The following is an 18,754-nucleotide window of genomic DNA, read 5'->3' as shown; positions in this document are numbered from 1 at the left end:
TATTGTTTTGCTTGCAAGGAGATAACCTATCTAGGCCATTTAATCTCAGCTAGAGGTGTGAAGGCAAACCCCGATAAACTCAAAGATATGATGGAATGGCACTTACCAAAGTCCCTAAAGGCATTAAGGAGATTCTTGGAATTAACGGGTTACTACCAGAGATTTATTAAAGGTTATGGAGCAATTGCAGCCCCTCTAACAAGAATGCTTGAAAATGATGAGTTCTGTTGGAGTGAAGAAGCTAAGGTGGCATTTCACAAGTTAAAAGAAGCAGTGACCCAACCATTGTTTTAAATACCATATTGTACCAGTCGATACAATCGATATATGCTTTACCAGCCACTGATCTAGTATATGTATTACATATATTTCGGCCTTTAATTTTTTTTCTTCTTCTTTTTTTTATTTTTTCAAACTACAAGCTCATTTTTTGACCCTCAATTCAGACTAGGCTATTATGATTTATATATATGTATTTATATATAATTTATTCATATATCAACTATTCCAAAATGGTACACGAAACGGTACTTGTATTGAAATATTTCATTCTAGTGCCTTGACCGGTACGGCATTCGATACGGTATTCAAAACTCTGGACCCAACCCCTAGTGTTGGCACTACCTGATTTTACTATGCCATTTATGGTTGAGTGTGATGCATCCGGCACCCCTATGAGGGATGTTTTGATGAAACAGGGTAGACCTATAGCTTTTTACAACCAAGCTCTAAAGGGCAGGGCACTTTCTATGTTCACATATGAAAATTAACTTTTTGCCCTTGTCTCGGCAATGTTGAAATGGAGACCCTATTTGCTAGGAAGAACCTTTGTGGTGAGGACTGACGAGCAAAGCCTTAAACACTTGCTAGATCAAAAAATTGGAACACCAATGCAGTGAAGGTGGATTACAATGCTTCTCGGCTATGATTTTGTCATGGAATATAAGAGGGGATCTGAAAATAGAGCTGCTGATGCTCTATCCAGAATGGAGAAAATGGAAGATGGGACACTTATGTTGACTACGTTTCCTAGTGTGGAGTGGGTCTAGGAGTTGAAACAAGCTTATGGTTCAGATGCACACTTGCAAATACTCCTAAAGAACTACAACAAGGGTAGTTTGAATCTAAGCTACACCATAAGTGAGGGTTTGTTTCCTTACAAAAGTAGATTATACATTCTCGACAATGAAGACTTCAAGAATAGGCTAATGGAACTCTCACACAGCAGCTCGTGTGGGGGCCACTCAAGTTAAGACAAATCTATCCACAAAATGCGAAGGAATTTTTATTGGCCCGGGATGAAAAAAGATCTCAAAAAATTCATTAAGGCCTATGATATTTGTCAAAGAGTGAAATATGATAATTCACTACCCAGTGGACTACTACAGCCCTTACCTATCCCCTCCCAACCATGGACACACATAACGATGGATTTTATAGATGGCCTCCCAAACTCTCAAGGCTACAATAGCCTCTGGATTGTAGTAGATCAATTAACGAAATACAATCACTTCATCCCATTGAAGCACCCATACACTGCCAAGACAATGGCTAAATTATTTCTCAAGCACATATTTAAATTATATGGGCTGCCAACATCAATTGTGTTGGATAGGGACAGCACCATTACAAGCCAATTTTGGCAGGAACTCTTTTCCCTACAAGGAGTTCAGATGGACTTGAGCACAGCTTATCACCCGCAAACGGATGGCCAAATCGAGGCTGTCAACAAGTCGATAGAGAATTATTTTGTTTCACATGTGACAGACCAAAGGATTGGGTGTTATGGATTTCCCTTGCTGAGTGGTGGTACAATGCCACTCAACATCTATCCACGAAATTGACACCCTTCGAGGCATTTTATGGCTAACCCCACCTCGGATTCTAGACTATATCCCTAGGATAGCCAGGGTTGACTCAGTCGACTAGACACTATACAACAGGGATAAAATCACAAAGCTCCTTAAACACAACATTTAACAGGCACAACATCGAATGAAGAAATACTCAGACCTGAAAATGAAAGAACAAAGTTTTGAAATGGGAGAAGCAGTATACCTCACAACATCGCACCCAGATTTTATGGCCCCTTCAAAATTTTACAATGGATCGATCCATCGCCTACAAGCTAGATCTTCCACCATCCTCACAGATCCACCCAACAATTCATGTGTCTCAACTTAAAAAGAAATTGGGCTCCAAAATTTCTACAATCCAGACCCTACCACCAGTTGATGAGCACGGTGTCATTTACTCAGAGCCAGAGGAAATCATAATTAGAAGAATGTGGAAAGTAGGGAACAAGGCAGTGGTGGAATTATTTACCCGTTGGCATGGCCAGAAGGCAGCGGATGCCACTTAGGAAACTAACTCATGGTTGAAGGAGGGCTTCCCACACCTTGCAGGCAAGGTGTTCTAAGGGGAGGGGTATGTAACAAGTCTTAGCGGCAACCCCTGCATGCGATGGAGAAGAGGATCTGGAGGGAGGTGAGCGACGAAGTGGTTAGGGCAGAAAACCTAACCCACTTGCAAGTGAAGGACTTTCGTGTACTTGGTAGGAAGTGGAAGTCAAAGGGAGATTGATCACAGACTGGGCCTAGGCCAAGCTTATCGGGCCTCATCACTTTTAAATTTGCTTTGTTTGGCTGTTGTTATCTCTTGGGTCACGCTTGTACAAGGCTGAGGCCTTTTTTCTATGTTTTGCAATTCTTTAGTTTAAATGCTCTCTGTAGTGAAAGGAGGAACTGTCTAGAAAGTAATGAAAACCTAGTTTCTTTTTTTAATCTTCTCTATCACTCATCCCCTTTTTGGAGGTGCTCCCCTCGAAGTGAGCTTTTTCCATGTGTGTCTAAACCATTTTTGTCTTGGTGTGTTACACATTATGAGCTACAAAAATTTGTTGATACGTGAACTTGAGTAACTTTTAATAAACCTTAGCAACTTGTGGATACACCTGCCAATGGGTGAAAGAAATTACGAGCATCGTAGTTGGCGGTTGAGAGAGGCACCGTCTTGAGAGGGTTTCACTTTCATTCATAAAAAATCAACGTGAATTTAGTAGAATAAAAGAAAGGTATCAGAAGTATTTTTTAATGCATATTTGATATTATAAATTCGACGAGGACAAGAGCAATAAATTCTTCGAGGAGCTGTGGCAACTGCCAACCTCAAATGATTCGATCTTTACACCACCAAAAGACATTGAAAATGCCAAGAAAATAAAATAGACATCCCCTTGCCCCCTTGCCCATGTAGTGACCAGGAATTCTTCTTTAAAGCCCACATTTGAGAAAAATTATATTTTCAAGTCGGTGTATAGAGCACATCAAGTAAAGTACTTATAAGACATAATTTAATTTGAAAAATAAATTTTAAAATGTGAATCTAACAAATTAAATCTTACCATTTAAGTAATGTGAATGATATACTCTACACATCAAATAGCTAATTCAAAACTCCAAATTTAAGTACTAAATTATTTGTTTATCATAATAGGTAATTAGCCCTTTGATTTTGACAGCAGCAGAGAAGGTCAATAACATTTTTGAAACAAGCCATAAGATATATCTGGAGTAAAGGTCGAGCTCATGGCACTTGAAGTGGGGAAAAAAATAATACATTAAAAGTAGCAAACTACCAAAAACTCTACTTCATGATCATTAGGAAAACCTACTTCCCATTATCCTACAACCATGACAATTACTACACAACAAAATGGTAGAGAAAAAGAGCATGCTGGTGATCAGAATTTTCATTAAAACAGAGGAGTAATCTGACCCCAACCCCAATAAAAAGGAGAAAAATCGAGAATCAAGTAAGGTTAACTGCACTCTCATTCTGGATCGGGCGAACCACCGGGAACGAGCTGCATTTCACCCAAAAGTATAAGCACAGTGATTTAGATATCTAAAACATATATCCCTTCTCCCTTTTTTTTTTTTTTTTGTGGTAAGGCCACCTTTAGCATTAGTTACAATAAGCAAAAAGCAGCTAAAAACCTAAGACTTGCGGAAAGTAGTTTAAATCATAGAATTCAGAGACTCAAGTGTAATGAGAGACCTGTGACTTTTGATTTATTTATGGCCAAAAAGGGAATAAAAAACACTCTCACACTTACAATGGCAATGTTGTTTCCATTTAGTAAAATCTGATCAAGCTTTGTTATCCGCCTCCCTTCAGCAGTGATCTCACTGTGTACAAACATAGAAGCAGAAAAACTAATATAATCAGGAAGAATGAGAAGATCCTTTCACCATCAAGATTTTTTATGATTAAAAAAAAAAAGTAGACAGAGCATAGTTGGAAGTAGCATGCACGCACACTGGAGGGGTGAATAACAGAGGGTGGGTCAAAGCAACACCATTACATACTAAACAAGGCATTCTTGTGAGAATATACCATGAAAAAACATTAAGTGATTAGTAAAACCTCTGCCGATGTCACTAAATGAAACTAAGTTTTTGTATCTCAATCTTTTTTCTTATTAAGACCATACAACTGTAGAAGATACAGAAAAGTAATTGCAAAGTGATATAGAAGAAGAAGATACAAATAAATATAATCTACATTTTCCAAATTATTTTCTGCTTTGTAAGAAAGCTAGTTGTACTTTTTCCATACCTTCAAATTGTGTCGGCAAAAAATACACTTTCCATTACTAAAAAGACACTGTCCATTGAGAAGAAACACAGGGAATTGGAATGGCAAAAAACTGCTAAAAAGATCAGTTCAAAAAAATGCAACACACAGGCATACAATCCCACTTAGTCATGCATTTAAAATAAGCCTCTGACAACAATTTAAAAAAAAAAAAAAAAAACTACACTTGATTTATTCAATAGCATTTGTGTGATAACCTTGAATAGGAAATTTGAGAGCAAGTGAACTCCTATCTCTACATAATATCGTAATATTAGCTTTTCTGACCACAAAAGGCTTGGAGAAAGTGAATAAAGCAGCGAATGAGGTATCACTAATTCCCATCTTGGACTCTTTACAAAGAACAGTATATGAAGTTGAAAGACGTCATGAGAAGGATGCGCTAAACTCAAAGATTTGGAATACATCACAGTTACCTAATTTTTTTTCAGCAAGTCAAGTCAGTTACCAATCAAAAAGAAATACAATATACTGTGGTAGAGAAAGCATTACTGTGTTCCTTACCCCTTGTTTCAAACTTAGAAACATGTGACCCCCTAGAAAATATAGACAAAAAGGTTCAGGAAAACAATAATACATGCAACCTCTCCCATGGATCTAAAGATACCCTAAAAAATTGCTTCCTTCTTTTCCTAGATGAGAATTTTCCAAATATTTGGACAAGAAATATTTCATCACAAGATGGAGAAATCGGGTGCAACAATGAATTTAAACAAGAGAACCACAGGGCCCTAACTGAAAAATAAAAGGAAGGTTTTGCATTTACACAGCCATTTAGGACGTGACCCTGCAAAAACTCAAAAGGAGGGTGTCCTCGCCAGGGGCCAGACTCAAAATTGCTATTTGGAATAAACATTACCACTCTATTAGGCAAGATCACAATGTATCACCTCAACACAAAGGCCGGCAGCGAAATATGAGATCCTTTGTTTATTTGTTTTAAATCAGGTGTCCCCTTTCCCTCCTTTTCCTGTTAGGACTTCGATTCCTCTATAATAAAAAGGAGCATTTGCCTATTCAAATAAAAGCCTGTGTGCTGGAAACTTTATAGATGATGGTACCAAATATCTGAATTTTGTCTATTAACTTTCCTGAGCAATGGATAGAAACCTGGAAAGCTACTTATCACCTCTGTTACCTTGTCCCATGGCCCAGGTACACAAATAAGAAAACAATTCCCAGCCCGATTAGCATAAACTACAGAATAAATCTAAAAAACCTAATACAGGACATGAGCAATGCGGTGAGGAACATACTATTCAGTAACGTCTTCGAGGACCATGTTGACATAGACGTCGAAGCCCCTGAGAGTACCAACGAGCTCCTTGTCTCCCTTCATTATTACCCAAATCTTCGACCCTATGCACCTATCAATTAGCTCTGCACATTTTCCACCACAGAACCCCCAAAAAAAACCAGTTATAATTTGGCCTTCGATTTTCTTGAGAAAAAAAAAGAGAGAGAGAAGAAAACAAAGAGTGGGACCTGATGGGAGCAGCTGTGAAGGATTGTTGGCGGCCATTCGAAGTTCGAAAGCAGAAACCGGTGGCAGAACTGCGCGAATCGAGATTAGCCTTCGTGTTTGAAAGTGTGCTCTGGGATACGCAGGAAGAACTTTCTTTTTGACAAGGATCGTGCTACAGCCCCCGCTGGGAGCTCCCGCTGGGGCTGTAGTGTATTTTTATATGTGTTTTTTTTAAGTTGTTTTTTATATAATTTTTTTTAATATTTTTTAAAAAATAAAATAAATTTAGAACATTATTAAAAACACTTTCTTAATCAAGAAGTAAAAAAAAAATTATTAAAAAATACTTCCTTAATCACGAAATAAAATAAAAAATCATATAAAAATATTTTATATTTTACTTCGTGATTAAGCAAGTATTATTTAATAATATTATAAATTTTTTTATTTTTTAAAAATATTTAAAATCATTAAAAACATCTACATAAAAAAAAGAATTAAAAAATACACATAAAAAAATACACTAGAGCTCCAGCGGGAGCTCCAAGCGGGAGCCCCCAGCGGGAGCTCTAGCATTTTCCTTTTGACAATAGCAAGAGAGAACAACAGTAATGATATTTGCAGTGCGCAACTGTCGCGCATTTTAATTAAAATGAGTAAAAATATAAAATTTTACGGTGAATTCTATTTTTTTATTAAATACGTGACATTTATATAATGAGAATGGTTACACATCAGCCTATCCTCTCCACACATTGTATCTGACATCACTTTTTTTTTTTTTTTTAAACCTACAATGTTAAGTGTGATGCGGCTGCAGCGCACAATAGACTGCAATTTATATTTTCTTTTATATAGTTTAGAGTTTTGATAGTTAAGAGTGTAACTTTGTGTACCCTAAGTGGTAATCTCTTATTATTATTATTATTATTATTATTATTATTATACACAAAATGCACTACCTCTCATGCTCTCTCTCTCATCCGTCTACGCCATTCACTTTAAACTCATTCAACGAAACGCACCATTTGATGAACACATCAGGTGTGCACTCGGATGCATAGAAATAGTGACTGCTCTGAAGATTTATTGTATAACTTATGATTATGACTCTATAGCCACACATGGGGCTCCCAACAGTGTATTTTTTTTATGTATTTTTTTAACACTTTTAAATATTTTAAAAAAATTCATAACATTATTAAAAAATATTTACTTGATCATTAAGTTAAAAAAAATGTCACGAGCCCCCATATGATTGTATGCTTGCTTAAAAAATGTCAGTAGCATTTCTCATTTATGATTATATTTAGTATTATTCATATATAATAGAATATAAATAATTGGGATTACAAAAAATAAAAATTTCTTAGAATAATTAGAAATCTTGAGTGATCGGCAAGGTTTTGGATCAACCTAAAGATACTATCAAGGAATGAATACTAGGACCAAATGGTGCATCAAGGTTGCAAAATATTCTATATGAATGGCAATGTTTTACTTCAAAAAAAAAAAGTTGGAAAATGTTCATGCTTTGAATCTTCTTCGCCTCGCACAACACCATTTTTTGACCATATTTTTTTATGTTTGTCGGATCACTTTAGGCTTTGTTTGGTGGATGAATTAAACTCAATTGTATTTGAGTTTTTGGCTAAAGGTGCGCGTGGGGTCACGCGCCTTTCATCTTTTTCTTCTTAGGGTTTTTGTGATCGCCACTATTGCTATTAGAGTCCATGGCCCCGTCAGCCCTAACGACGGGGCCTTCTGGCACCCAGGTTGAGATGCCCATGCTTCTGGCGATGGTGAACCCTCTACCAGCATACCTCAGGCATCGAAGAGCTTTGTTGGTTTGCCTGTGAATAATTGTTATGTTGGGATTGCCCTGCCGGCTTCGACTGCGGGCTCCTCCCACACCTATGTCGAGCTACTCAAAACTCATGCACTAGCAACCTCTTCTACTAGTATCCCCATGGTTTCTCCGACGAATTTGAACAGCTACCCTGCATTTATTTTTTCTGAGAAGGAGATGGCAGTGGCTGAAAAATCTGTCAAAAATACCTTGGTTCTGAAATTCCCTCGTGGCCGACCTTCATTGGACAATATCAAAATACATGTGGTGAAACAGTGGGGGCTTACTAGCATTCCCACGATTGGAATTTTTTATAATCGGCATATCATGGTGATGACGAAGAGTGAAGATGATTTCACTAAAGCTTGGGCAAGAAAGGCAAGAGAAATAGAGAGCTTCACATATCGAGTTTTCAAGTGGTATCCAGAGTTCAATGGAAGAGAAGAACCTCCTCTGGCTCCAATTTGGGTAAATTTTCCATCTCTGCCGCTGTATTTTTTTTGAATTACCTTATCTTCATATTTTTTGAAGTGATATGGGTAGATTCTTATGTACTGACAATCTGACTAAAAATAGGACTAGACCTTCATGTGCTCGTGTATGTATTGAAATGGATATCTCAAAAAATTTGATTGATGGTTTTTGGGTGAGGACATTGGAGAATAATGGCTTTTGGCATCCTATGGTATACGAAAAAGTCCCTGCCTACTGCTCCAAATGTAGGCAATAATGACACTATGCAGGTGTTTGTCAAAATGACTCTAAGAACAATCTTTCGGGCAAATCTACTAAACCCATAGGAAAAGCCCCAAACATGAAGTATGTTGTTAAAAAACCACAGGGTAGCCAAAATGAAAGCCTTATGTGATTTAGGAGGCTAATACGAAAGACAATGAAATATTACACAACAAAATGGAAGGTCAGACGGAGACAGGTAAACATGAGGTGATGGTGATAGCTAGAAAGAATATGGAAGAGAAACTTCTTGATAATAATAGACACAACGCAGAAAGAGAGGATATTGAAGACATTACTGCTAAAAAGGAAAAAACAAAGGGGCAAAGGCTTGATGTACAGGTCCAAATGTGTGTAAAGCAGAGGTCCATTCAATCCAAAGAAATCTCAAACAGTAGTCTCACAAAGAACAATGCTGAGGCTACTTGCGGATTAGTACCGCCGTTTGAGGTGGATAACATGAGAGGGTCTAGCTTGGGAGAAATAGATCTATCAAAGGGCCAAAATTCACAGGGTGAATCAGCTGAAGAAGAGGGCCTTATGAACCCGATTTCAAATTCTCTCAATTCTCTCAAGGACCTGGATGACGAGGAAGAATTGTTACAGGCCATAGTCAGTTCTCATAAGGGGTATAAGTCACATTCTGAAAGACAAAAGCAAAAGGCTAGAAAGAAGGTAAGAAGAAAAAAAATACTAGTCCCTAGTTGATGGGACTATACTTACAAATTATACATGATCCCGAAGACCTTGGTCTGGAACATTTGTGGGATCGGTAATATGCCCACAATTGGAAAGCTGAAGAAAATTGTCAAAAAGTTTAAACCTAAAATGATTGCCATTTTTTAGCCTTTTATTAGTTTCAATAAGGGTGAAGCAATAGCTAAAAGATTATAGATGCAAAATTTTATATCAAATGAAGAGCAACACAATAAAATTTGGGTATTCTGGATGGATGATATTTCATTTTCTCCTGTTTCCATTCATCAACAAGCCATTACAGATTTCATTAATTGTGGTAATGTGTCATACATGGTTTCTTTTATTTATGCGAGTTGTGGGTATTTAGATAGAAGGATTCTATGGGATGAATTACAACAAATCTCCATCCTTAGTAATAAATGGTTGATATGTGGTGATTGTAATACTCTAAGGAGAAATTATGAGAAGATTGGAGGCAGAGCTAAACCGCAAGTGGTTATAGATTATTTTAATAATTTTATTTCTCAATGCAATTTGTTGGAACCTAGTATTGATGGTTCCAAGTATACTTGGTGTAATGGGCGTGAGGGACAAGCACGTATATGGGCCAAGTTGGACTGTACTCAGTTTCACACGACTTGCTTGTGGATTCTCCTTGGTCCTATACTGCGGTCTTAGCTAGGACATGTTTTGATCATAGTCCTCTCGTTATTCAATTCAAAGAGGAAGTTCTGAGATATGACCCTCCTGCTTTTAGATTCATGAGGATGTTGTGCACACATAAGTCTTTTACAACAGTCATCTCAGATAACTAGAACCAACCCATTTATGGGGGAGGCCTCATGAAATTTGCTGCTAAAGTAAAAATGTTGAAACCCATCCTCCGAACTTAGAATAAAGAGATTTTTGGCAAGGTGAAATTACATGTGCAAAATGTTGAAGATGAAATCAGGAATACTGAGGCTCAATTAATTGCTCAGTACATGCATGTCTTAGCTAGGACAATTTTTTATTTGAGTTGGAACATGCAGAAATCGCTCGTGAAATGGCTAAAAGAAGGGGATTCAAATTCCAAATTTTTTCATGCAACTCTACAGACTAAAAGGAATAGAGGGATGTTACAATATATGACGCTAAAAGATGGAATGAAACTCAATTCTCCCTAGGAGATTTATGAGGAAGTTGTTAATTACTTTAAATATGTTCTTAACACAAAAGGGGTGCATCATATGGATAATTGGAAGGATCTATTATTTCAATCGGTTATCATAGATGAGGAAAATGCTGCTCTTTGTCAAAGTCCTTCGTTGTAGGAAGTCAAAACTGCTTTGTTTGACATTCTAGAATATAGCAGTCTAAGACCTGACGAATTTGGTTCTTGTTTCTTTATGCATTGTTGGGATATTATCAAGGAAGTCCTTCTAGAAGTTGCCGCTGATTTCTTTCATGGCTCTTCTCTACCTAAATTTTACTCATCCACTTTTATTGTTATTATTCCAAAAGAAGACAATCTCTCGAGTTTTGCTAAATTCAGGCCCATTAGTTTGTGCACAGTGGTATATAAAGTATTCTCCAACATTCTGGTTAATAGGCTCAATCATTTACTTCATAAAATTGTCTTGAAAGAACAAGGGGCTTTTATCAAAGGCCATAATATTCATGAAAATATAACTCTTGCCTAGGAGATGATTCAAAGTATGAATGCCAAGGTGTGTGGAGGCAATGTGATGATCAAAGTAGATATAGCTAAAGCATATGATAGACTCGAATGGAATTTTATTATGGAGGTGCTCCATGTTTTGGGCTTTTCTACTAAGTGGAGACACCTAATACCAAATTGCGTCACAACTCATTTCTCTCTTTTAATGAAAGGCACTAGTAAAAGCTATTTCCAATCTTCCCATAGGTTGAAACAAGGAGATCCGTTATCATTTTATTTATTCATTATTGCTAAAGAAGTCCTGGGCCGATTAAGTAATAAAAGTGTTGCAAATGGGAAGGTCATTGGATTCAAAACGCAGATGAGCTTATGATCTTTCTAAATGAATCTAAGAGTTTGTTGAAGGCTTGCATGGATACTTTAAGGTTGTATGAGATCATTTTTGGCCAGAAAATGAACCATTATAAATCTGTTATATATTTTGCTAATCAGACCTCCATGTATGAAGGGTCGTTTCCTTACTTATATTTGGGTACACCTATATGTATGGGTAGTGTTCGTGCTACTTACCTTGAGCCTCTAATTCAAAAGTGCATAAGAAATTAGCCTTTTGGAAAGAAGCTTTACTCTCTAAGGGGGGTAGATTAGTGCTATTAAAGCATGTGCTGGGTAGCATTCCTATACATCTTCTAACAATGCTTAAAATGCCTCGTAGTGTGCTTCACAAGCTTAATTAAGTTTTTGCAGATTTCTTATGGGGTACTAAAGATGGCAAGAGAAAAAAAGAAATTGGTGGTTTGAGATAAAATTTGTAGGCTTACGGAAGAAGGTGGGCTAGAAATACGAAAAATAGAAGACATGGAGTAAGCTTTTCATATGAAATTTGTGTGGCAGTTCCTGTACAGTAATTCTCTTTGGCCAGCTTTTTCCATGCCAAATATAGTAATATGCACTACCCTTTCTTAATTGATCACAGGTCCTATAAATCTAGTTTTTGCAAGGCCTTAAAACCATTGTTGAAAATGGTTATTAGAACATTAGCATTAGATTAGCCACCATATTCTTCAAATTTTGACTAATATGTAGTTTTTTCACTTTTAGATAATCATTTAAAACTTGAAGTCTACATTAGATTAGTCATCACACTCTCTATAATAATAAAATATTATTATTTATTATTTTTATATATTTTTAATTAATTTTTTTTTTCATAATCTCCAACAATTATATTAATTTTCATTTTCACAATCCAATAAACAAAGGAATATTATTACAAACACGAAATGTTTTAAGGAAAAATGAGAACAATATGAAAAATAATTTATACCTTATCCAAATATAAAAGTTTCATCACTGCCCACAGTACAACATTCATATATAGTTGCTGCCCACATTCACAAACACAGATATTTATGATCTAAAATAACAAAAAACCACAAAATAGCATAGCCTACAACCCCAATACAAATACAACCCCAAAATAAAAACAACCCCAAAACATTACACCAACAATATGATCCTCATATATAATCCCCATAAACACTTTTCATAATATCATTTTCATTATGAATATTACAACACTAACAGCAGTTTACAGAAGCCAATGAAATTTTAATTACTTGTATACAAGCAGCAAAACTAGGAAACATAAATGAAATTGAGCCTTATCGTGTTAAAATCAAAACTAAAAATTGAAAAACTCTTGCTGAAGACAAAATCAAACCAAAACAACATCAACAAAATCAAACCCAAACAATAAAATCAAGAGTAAAATCAAGGCTAGAGTTTCGAATTTTACCATACTATTGCTTGTCGTGCTGGAGAGAAGTTGTCGCGGTATCATGCTGGAGAGAATAGTCATGGGAGAGAAAGATGGAAGCTTTTTTAGCTGCAAGAGAGAAAGAGGGAAGAAGAAGAGAAATAAGAGAAAAAAAAAACTAGAATAAGAGAAATAAGGAAGAGATGCGAGAGAGGGAAGAAGAAGAGAAAGAAGAGAAAAAAAAACTAGAAGAGGATAAAGAAGGAAGAGACGCAAAAGAGAAAGAGGGGAGAAGAGAAGAAAGAAGAGACGTGGGAGAGAAAGATGGAAGAAGAAAAAGAAAGAAATCGTTGGAGAGAGGGAGTCGAAATTAATAAACAATGCATTTAGACTTCATACAGTATTTTTCATCTTTAAAAAAAAGATGAAATTACTGTAGATTATATTTTAAATGAAATGGGTTTGGCTAATTCAATGTGGGCCAACTATTGATAAAATTAGTTAAATTTGAAGATGAAATATTGTTTGAAGAAGTAGATGTGGATGCTCTTAGGGGTTTCAAATGGATTATTAATGAAGGTAATATCCTTTTCTGTTTTGAAAACTGGTCGTCTCTAGGCATCCTGGGTGAAATATCAGAGATCACTAATCCCTCTATGAAAGTAGCCGATGTTTATTTTGAGATAGGGAAAATTGGGAGAAAATACAAGAGTTAGTGGGGAATACCCTTACTGGAAATCTAAAATTACAAAATGTCAAGATTGCTATAGGTCTTGACATTCCGATATGGAAAGCTAAACAAAATGGTAATTTTTCTACATCTTCAACTTGGAATTACATTTGTGATTGCAGAGAGAAATTGGAGTGGACTAAATGGATATGGCATTCTTTACTGCCTAAAAACAATTCTACTTTTATGTAGAGAGGTATGAATAATGGCCTGCTTTTCGACAAGAATATTATGAAATTAAATATCTCTATGGCATCAAAATGTGAATGTTGTAAAGTGGCTTCATGTAAGTCATTGGATCATGCACTTCTGATGTGTGAGATTCTCACGTATGTCTAGATGGTATTTGAATCTACTCTAGGGCTGAATATTGGGTCTGCTCATACATTGGAGAAAAAATACATCAATGGTTATCTAAGTTTCAGGCGGTTTCTCAAATCAATGTGGTGATCGGTATTCTACCTTATATTATTAGTTAGTTTCTCTAGATTTTCATATTCAAAGCCCGCATAGAGGGGATTGTGGATTCAGGGGAGCAACTATACAATAAAACCAAGCACTTCCTAGCTCAAGTCTTATATACTAAATCGAATAAAAAGTTCAACAAAGCTTTAGATAGTGCTATCTTACAGCAACTCGGCTTACAGACTATGTCTGTCAAGAAAAATGAAGTTCAATTTCTACAATGGATGCTGCCTACACAGAAATTTATGAAGCTAAATGTGGATGGTAGTAGCATCGATAATCCAGGAAGAAGCAGAGGTGGAGGAGTTTTTAGATATACAAAGGGTCATATGATTTGTGTTTTTACCAAACATTACGATATTAGTTCAAATAATATTGCTGAGATCTGAGCGTTATCAGATGGACTAATCATTTGTGCATGGATGAATACAACTCATGTTGAAGTGGAAACTGATTCTAAACTTGTGGCTCAATGGTGGGATAAAGGTGGGCCTATCTAGTGGAGGAGTCAAGCTTACTGGAAACAAGTTAAAGCGATGGTGATACAGATCTCCCACTCTTTTCGAGACACAAATCACATAGCTGACATACTTGCCAAATTGGGTTCTAGTGGTAAAGGAGCTTTCTTTGAGTCCACTCACAGTCTATCGAAAGACATTCTGGGAGCTGTTCGTATGGATAAGGCTGGTTTACACGCTTTTCGTAATAAATAATAGGTTTGGTTACAAGTTTGTTTGTCTTGCCGTTTATTTTATTTTAGTTTATCTTTATCATTGTTGTTTTTGGTATTTTTGTTTTTTTCTGATGTACTATATAGTGCTTATCTTTTTTCTAGTTAGTTTGGATGCCTGGTGTGAGGGGGGAAAATAAAGAAGCCCATACGGGCCCAGCCACCTGCCTAGTCCACTTAGATAAAAACTAGGGGACAAGAGACAATGGGGGTTAGGAGGTAATCGGGGTGTGGGGCTATCAGGAGGTAATGTGGATGCCAGGGAGGCCAGGAGGTAACGTGGGGGTGTAGGGGCTGGTAGAGGGGGCGCAGTCAGACATGCAAAACGGGCTTGGCAGGCTCACACGGGAAAAGGGATTCAGATAAATAAAGGGAGGTTCTTCTTCTTCTTGGTCTCCAGTTCTCCTTCTTCCTGGTCAACTTCTCCTTCGAAACAAAATACGTAGGGAGCTTTAGTCAAGGCCTCTTCTCCAGTAAATTTATATTCAGCATCACCATTGTATAGTGAGATATAAGAGACTATAAACAAGAATATTATAGTGAATTTCTCCTCCCCAAACCCCTATGTACGTAGGCCTGGTGCCGAACCATGTAAATCTTGGTGTCATCTCTCTTTACTTTCTCTACTCTTATTTTCATTCATCGCCATGGAAGTACGCATCGCCGTCGTACAGCCACACCAAAATATTGTCGGGGGCTCCATAAAGCACTGAACAAGGCCCAAGTCGCCCCAATGGGCTGGGAATGACTTTTTCACCCCTTCTGGCCTGTTGAGCGATTTTTATTGCATCAACACCTGGGTTTATTTATTTTTTAATGTGTAACCCTTAGGTATCAAGATGTAACCACAATATTCATCCTCTATAAGTGATGACTATCAATAAAATTAGGAAACCGTCCTTTTCTTAAAAAGAAAAACTAAACTTAAATTATCTCAAACTAATAATTGATGAGACCCACTATTTTCCAATTTTCCATAAAAATTTAAATCTCAACTTACTTTATACATTTCAACCTTAAAAATTAAACTTATCTTAACCTAAAAAAGTTGAACTCATCTCAATGAGACCCACAAAATACTCTATTCACAACTTTAAATTGTTTTTCGTTCTTGCTTAATGTGTGGGTCTTGTGGCCAAGCATACTCGAGAGCCAATTTTGATTTGGCCTCTAGAAAACCTTTGCACGCCTTTGTTATCTTTTTCGATAATCAACAAACTTTCATTCATAAAAAAATTACATGGCAAACTGATCAAACCAAAGTGCATGATCCACAAAAGCTGGGACATGTTCCTACCACATCTGGATATCAAATACATTCCATGCAAATCATGCCAAGCTATGAGCTACCCCATTTCCCTCCCTATAAACATTGCAAATCTGTAAAATGCTTCATTAGATCTTTTACGTCCTTTATCAGATTATCATTTGATGAGGAAGGCTCATGACTAGATTGTAATTCCTGCACCAATACTAAACAGTCGGATTCTACCACCAATTTAGGTATACCAAGTGGAAGACAGAGTTGTAAGCCTCTCAATACAGCTAACAACTCGATTGTAGCAGGTTCGCAATAATATCTTCCTGTTTGGTTGCTACCATGACTACTTGCCCATCTTCATTTCGTAAAACCACACCTATTCCAGCTTTCCCCACATCTGCAAACACTGCCCTCTACATTTAGTTTTAAGAAACCTGGTGGAGATGGTTTCCATTTACAGATTTTTTTCTCTTTACATAGCACTAGAGGTTCTCAACTGTATAAAAGTTTTATGTAGAGATAGAGCATGATTAACTGTTGTCATAGGTTCAATCACAATTTTCTCCATCATTATCTTATAACGTCTGAATCATAAACTCTAACCAATCAAAAAGAACAAAGTAAAATCTGTCTCATTCCCTTTTTCCAAAACAAACCTAACTTGGTCCAAGAAAGTTACCTGCTGCTGAACTTGCTGCAATAAAGGGAAACACTGCAACCATACTAGTCTAACATGAGAGTAAAAAAGAATAGCACGTGCCACATCCTCCCCACTTGCCTGACAGAAACAACAAACATTAGCCTCATCTATTCTTTTATGTCTCAAGTTAGTCAGCGTTGGTAGAATATTTTTACAAGCTCGCCATGTAAAAATGTTAATTTTACTAGGAACTTTCATTTGCCATATACCCTTCCAAAGTTTCTTATCAGCCGTAAGAGAAGAGTTATCTCCATTACCTTCAAAACTCAAATTCTGTATCAACCGATAGGCACTCTTCACAGTAAAGTTCCCACTCGATTCTTCATTCCAAATCCACTTGTCTGTACACTCATCACTTGACAACCTGATCTAAAGAATCTTATCAGCCACATTTGGATTGAAGAAAGATCTAACTTGACTTGTATTCCACAATCTAGTATCTTGGTCAATTAGTGAATCTACTGTTTCTTCGTCATGTGCCTCATTAACAGAAATTCCATCTAGAGCTGGTTGTAAACAGCTATGGCTTGACACCAAAAATCAATTAGCCCTTTAGTACAAAAGAGAAATAGGTAAGGGGATAAATGATCCCCTTGCCTAATACCTCTGGTAGGAATAATATGTCCTAGGAATTCACCATTCACCAAGATGGAAAAAGAAACTGTTTTTACACATTCCATGACTAGATTTACAAAAGACTCTACAAAACTCAACTTCAACATAATCTTTTCTAAAAACAGTCATTCCATCCTATCATATACTTTACTCATATCAAATTTTAGAGACATATAACATTTCCGACCCATTCTCTTGTGCCTCAGATAATTCACAAGCTCATATGCAATCAACACATTATCAGTCATTAGTCTACCCCTAACAAAAGCAGACTGTGATTCAGATATAACATCAGGTAGCAGATTTTTCAACCTATTAACCATCACTTTTGAAACTAGCTTATACACAATGTTACAAAGACTTATAGGTCGAAAATCAGAAACCAACTCACAAGTCTTCTTTTTTGGAATTACGCTAATTAAAGTATGGTTAAGATCTTTAGGGATCCTTCCCGAATTCAAAGTATGCAACACAGCTTGAGTCATTGGAGTTCCAACAATAGGCCAATATTTCTAGAAAAAGAGTGGAGACATACCGTCAGGTCCTGGAGCTTTTGTTGGATGCATTTGTTGAAGAGCCACCTTTACCTCCTTTGCTTCATACGGTCTAGTGAGTTGCTAGTTCATATCTGGTGTGACTTTCCTCTCCACAAAATCTAGAACTCCCTGCTGTCCACTCTACCCAGATGTAGAAAAAAGGTTTTGGAAGAATTCAACAATCAGATTCTTCTTCGAAGTTTCTTCTAGCCATTCACTTTGCTCATTTCTTAGGCCCTTAATCTAGTTCCTCCTCCTTCAAGTATTAGCTTGGGAGTAAAAAAATCGAGTGTTTTGATCCCCTTCATGTAACCACTGCACTATATATTGCTATCTCCACATCATTTTCTCCCTTTTAAGCCATAATTGCAAATTCGCTCTAGCTTTAGACAAACTCACTGGATCAGGTGCTCAACATTTTTGGCTTGCATATCCTCCAGATTTTGCCTCACCTCATTTGTCTTTCTCTTTATATGACCAAAAGACATCTTATTCCATAAATCCAATTGATTACCACAAACTTTAATATGTTTCATTACCCCCTCCATATTATTACTTTCATTTCCATTCCCAGCAATCCAAATATTCTCAATAATGTCAGCACATGTTTTCTCCCCTACCCACATTGTTTCAAATATGAACTATTTCTTCTTTCTTCCTCCAACAAAAGAGCCCTCAGATTCAAACTAGATAGGTAAATGTTCAGAATGTGCAGTCACCCCATGCTTCACCACCAATTGAGGGAACAAACCAAAGAAACTATTATTACCCAAGAAACGATCAAGCCTCTCACTAATGGCTTCATCACCATCCCTTTCATTCGACCAAGTATACTTAGGTCCATGAAACCCCACATCCCTCAAAGAATAGTCCATCAATACTTCCTTGAAT

General features: G+C 36.7%; 1 protein-coding gene across 1 annotated transcript; it reads right to left on the bottom strand.

Annotated features, from left to right (window-relative positions):
- Positions 1 to 3,568: 3,568 nt before the first annotated feature.
- Positions 3,569 to 6,338, bottom strand: LOC109020755 (sm-like protein LSM5). Its single transcript, XM_019003278.2, has 4 exons — positions 6,145 to 6,338; positions 5,916 to 6,039; positions 4,118 to 4,190; positions 3,569 to 3,865 (listed from the first exon to the last, which is right to left on the bottom strand). The coding sequence occupies exons 1-4, from the start codon at positions 6,179 to 6,181 to the stop codon at positions 3,833 to 3,835; spliced, it is 267 nt and encodes an 88-aa protein (XP_018858823.1). The 5' UTR covers positions 6,182 to 6,338; the 3' UTR covers positions 3,569 to 3,832.
- Positions 6,339 to 18,754: the final 12,416 nt, after the last annotated feature.

The sequence above is a fragment of the Juglans regia genome, chromosome 10, assembly GCF_001411555.2.
Source record: "Juglans regia cultivar Chandler chromosome 10, Walnut 2.0, whole genome shotgun sequence".
Lineage (NCBI taxonomy): Eukaryota > Viridiplantae > Streptophyta > Magnoliopsida > Fagales > Juglandaceae > Juglans > Juglans regia.
This window is presented reverse-complemented; position numbering and strand designations above follow the sequence as displayed.

What these genes read in the sequence shown, in the direction of transcription:
- LOC109020755 (XM_019003278.2), bottom strand. Translation starts at nt 6,181, where the DNA reads ATGGCCGCCAACAATCCTTCACAGCTGCTCCCATCAG. An exon ending in TTCACAGCTGCTCCCATCAG is followed by an intron (nt 6,040 to 6,144) that starts GTCCCACTCTTT and finishes GAAAATGTGCAG; the next exon opens with AGCTAATTGATAGGTGCATA. An exon ending in CTCGAAGACGTTACTGAATA is followed by an intron (nt 4,191 to 5,915) that starts GTATGTTCCTCA and finishes GTTTGTACACAG; the next exon opens with TGAGATCACTGCTGAAGGGA.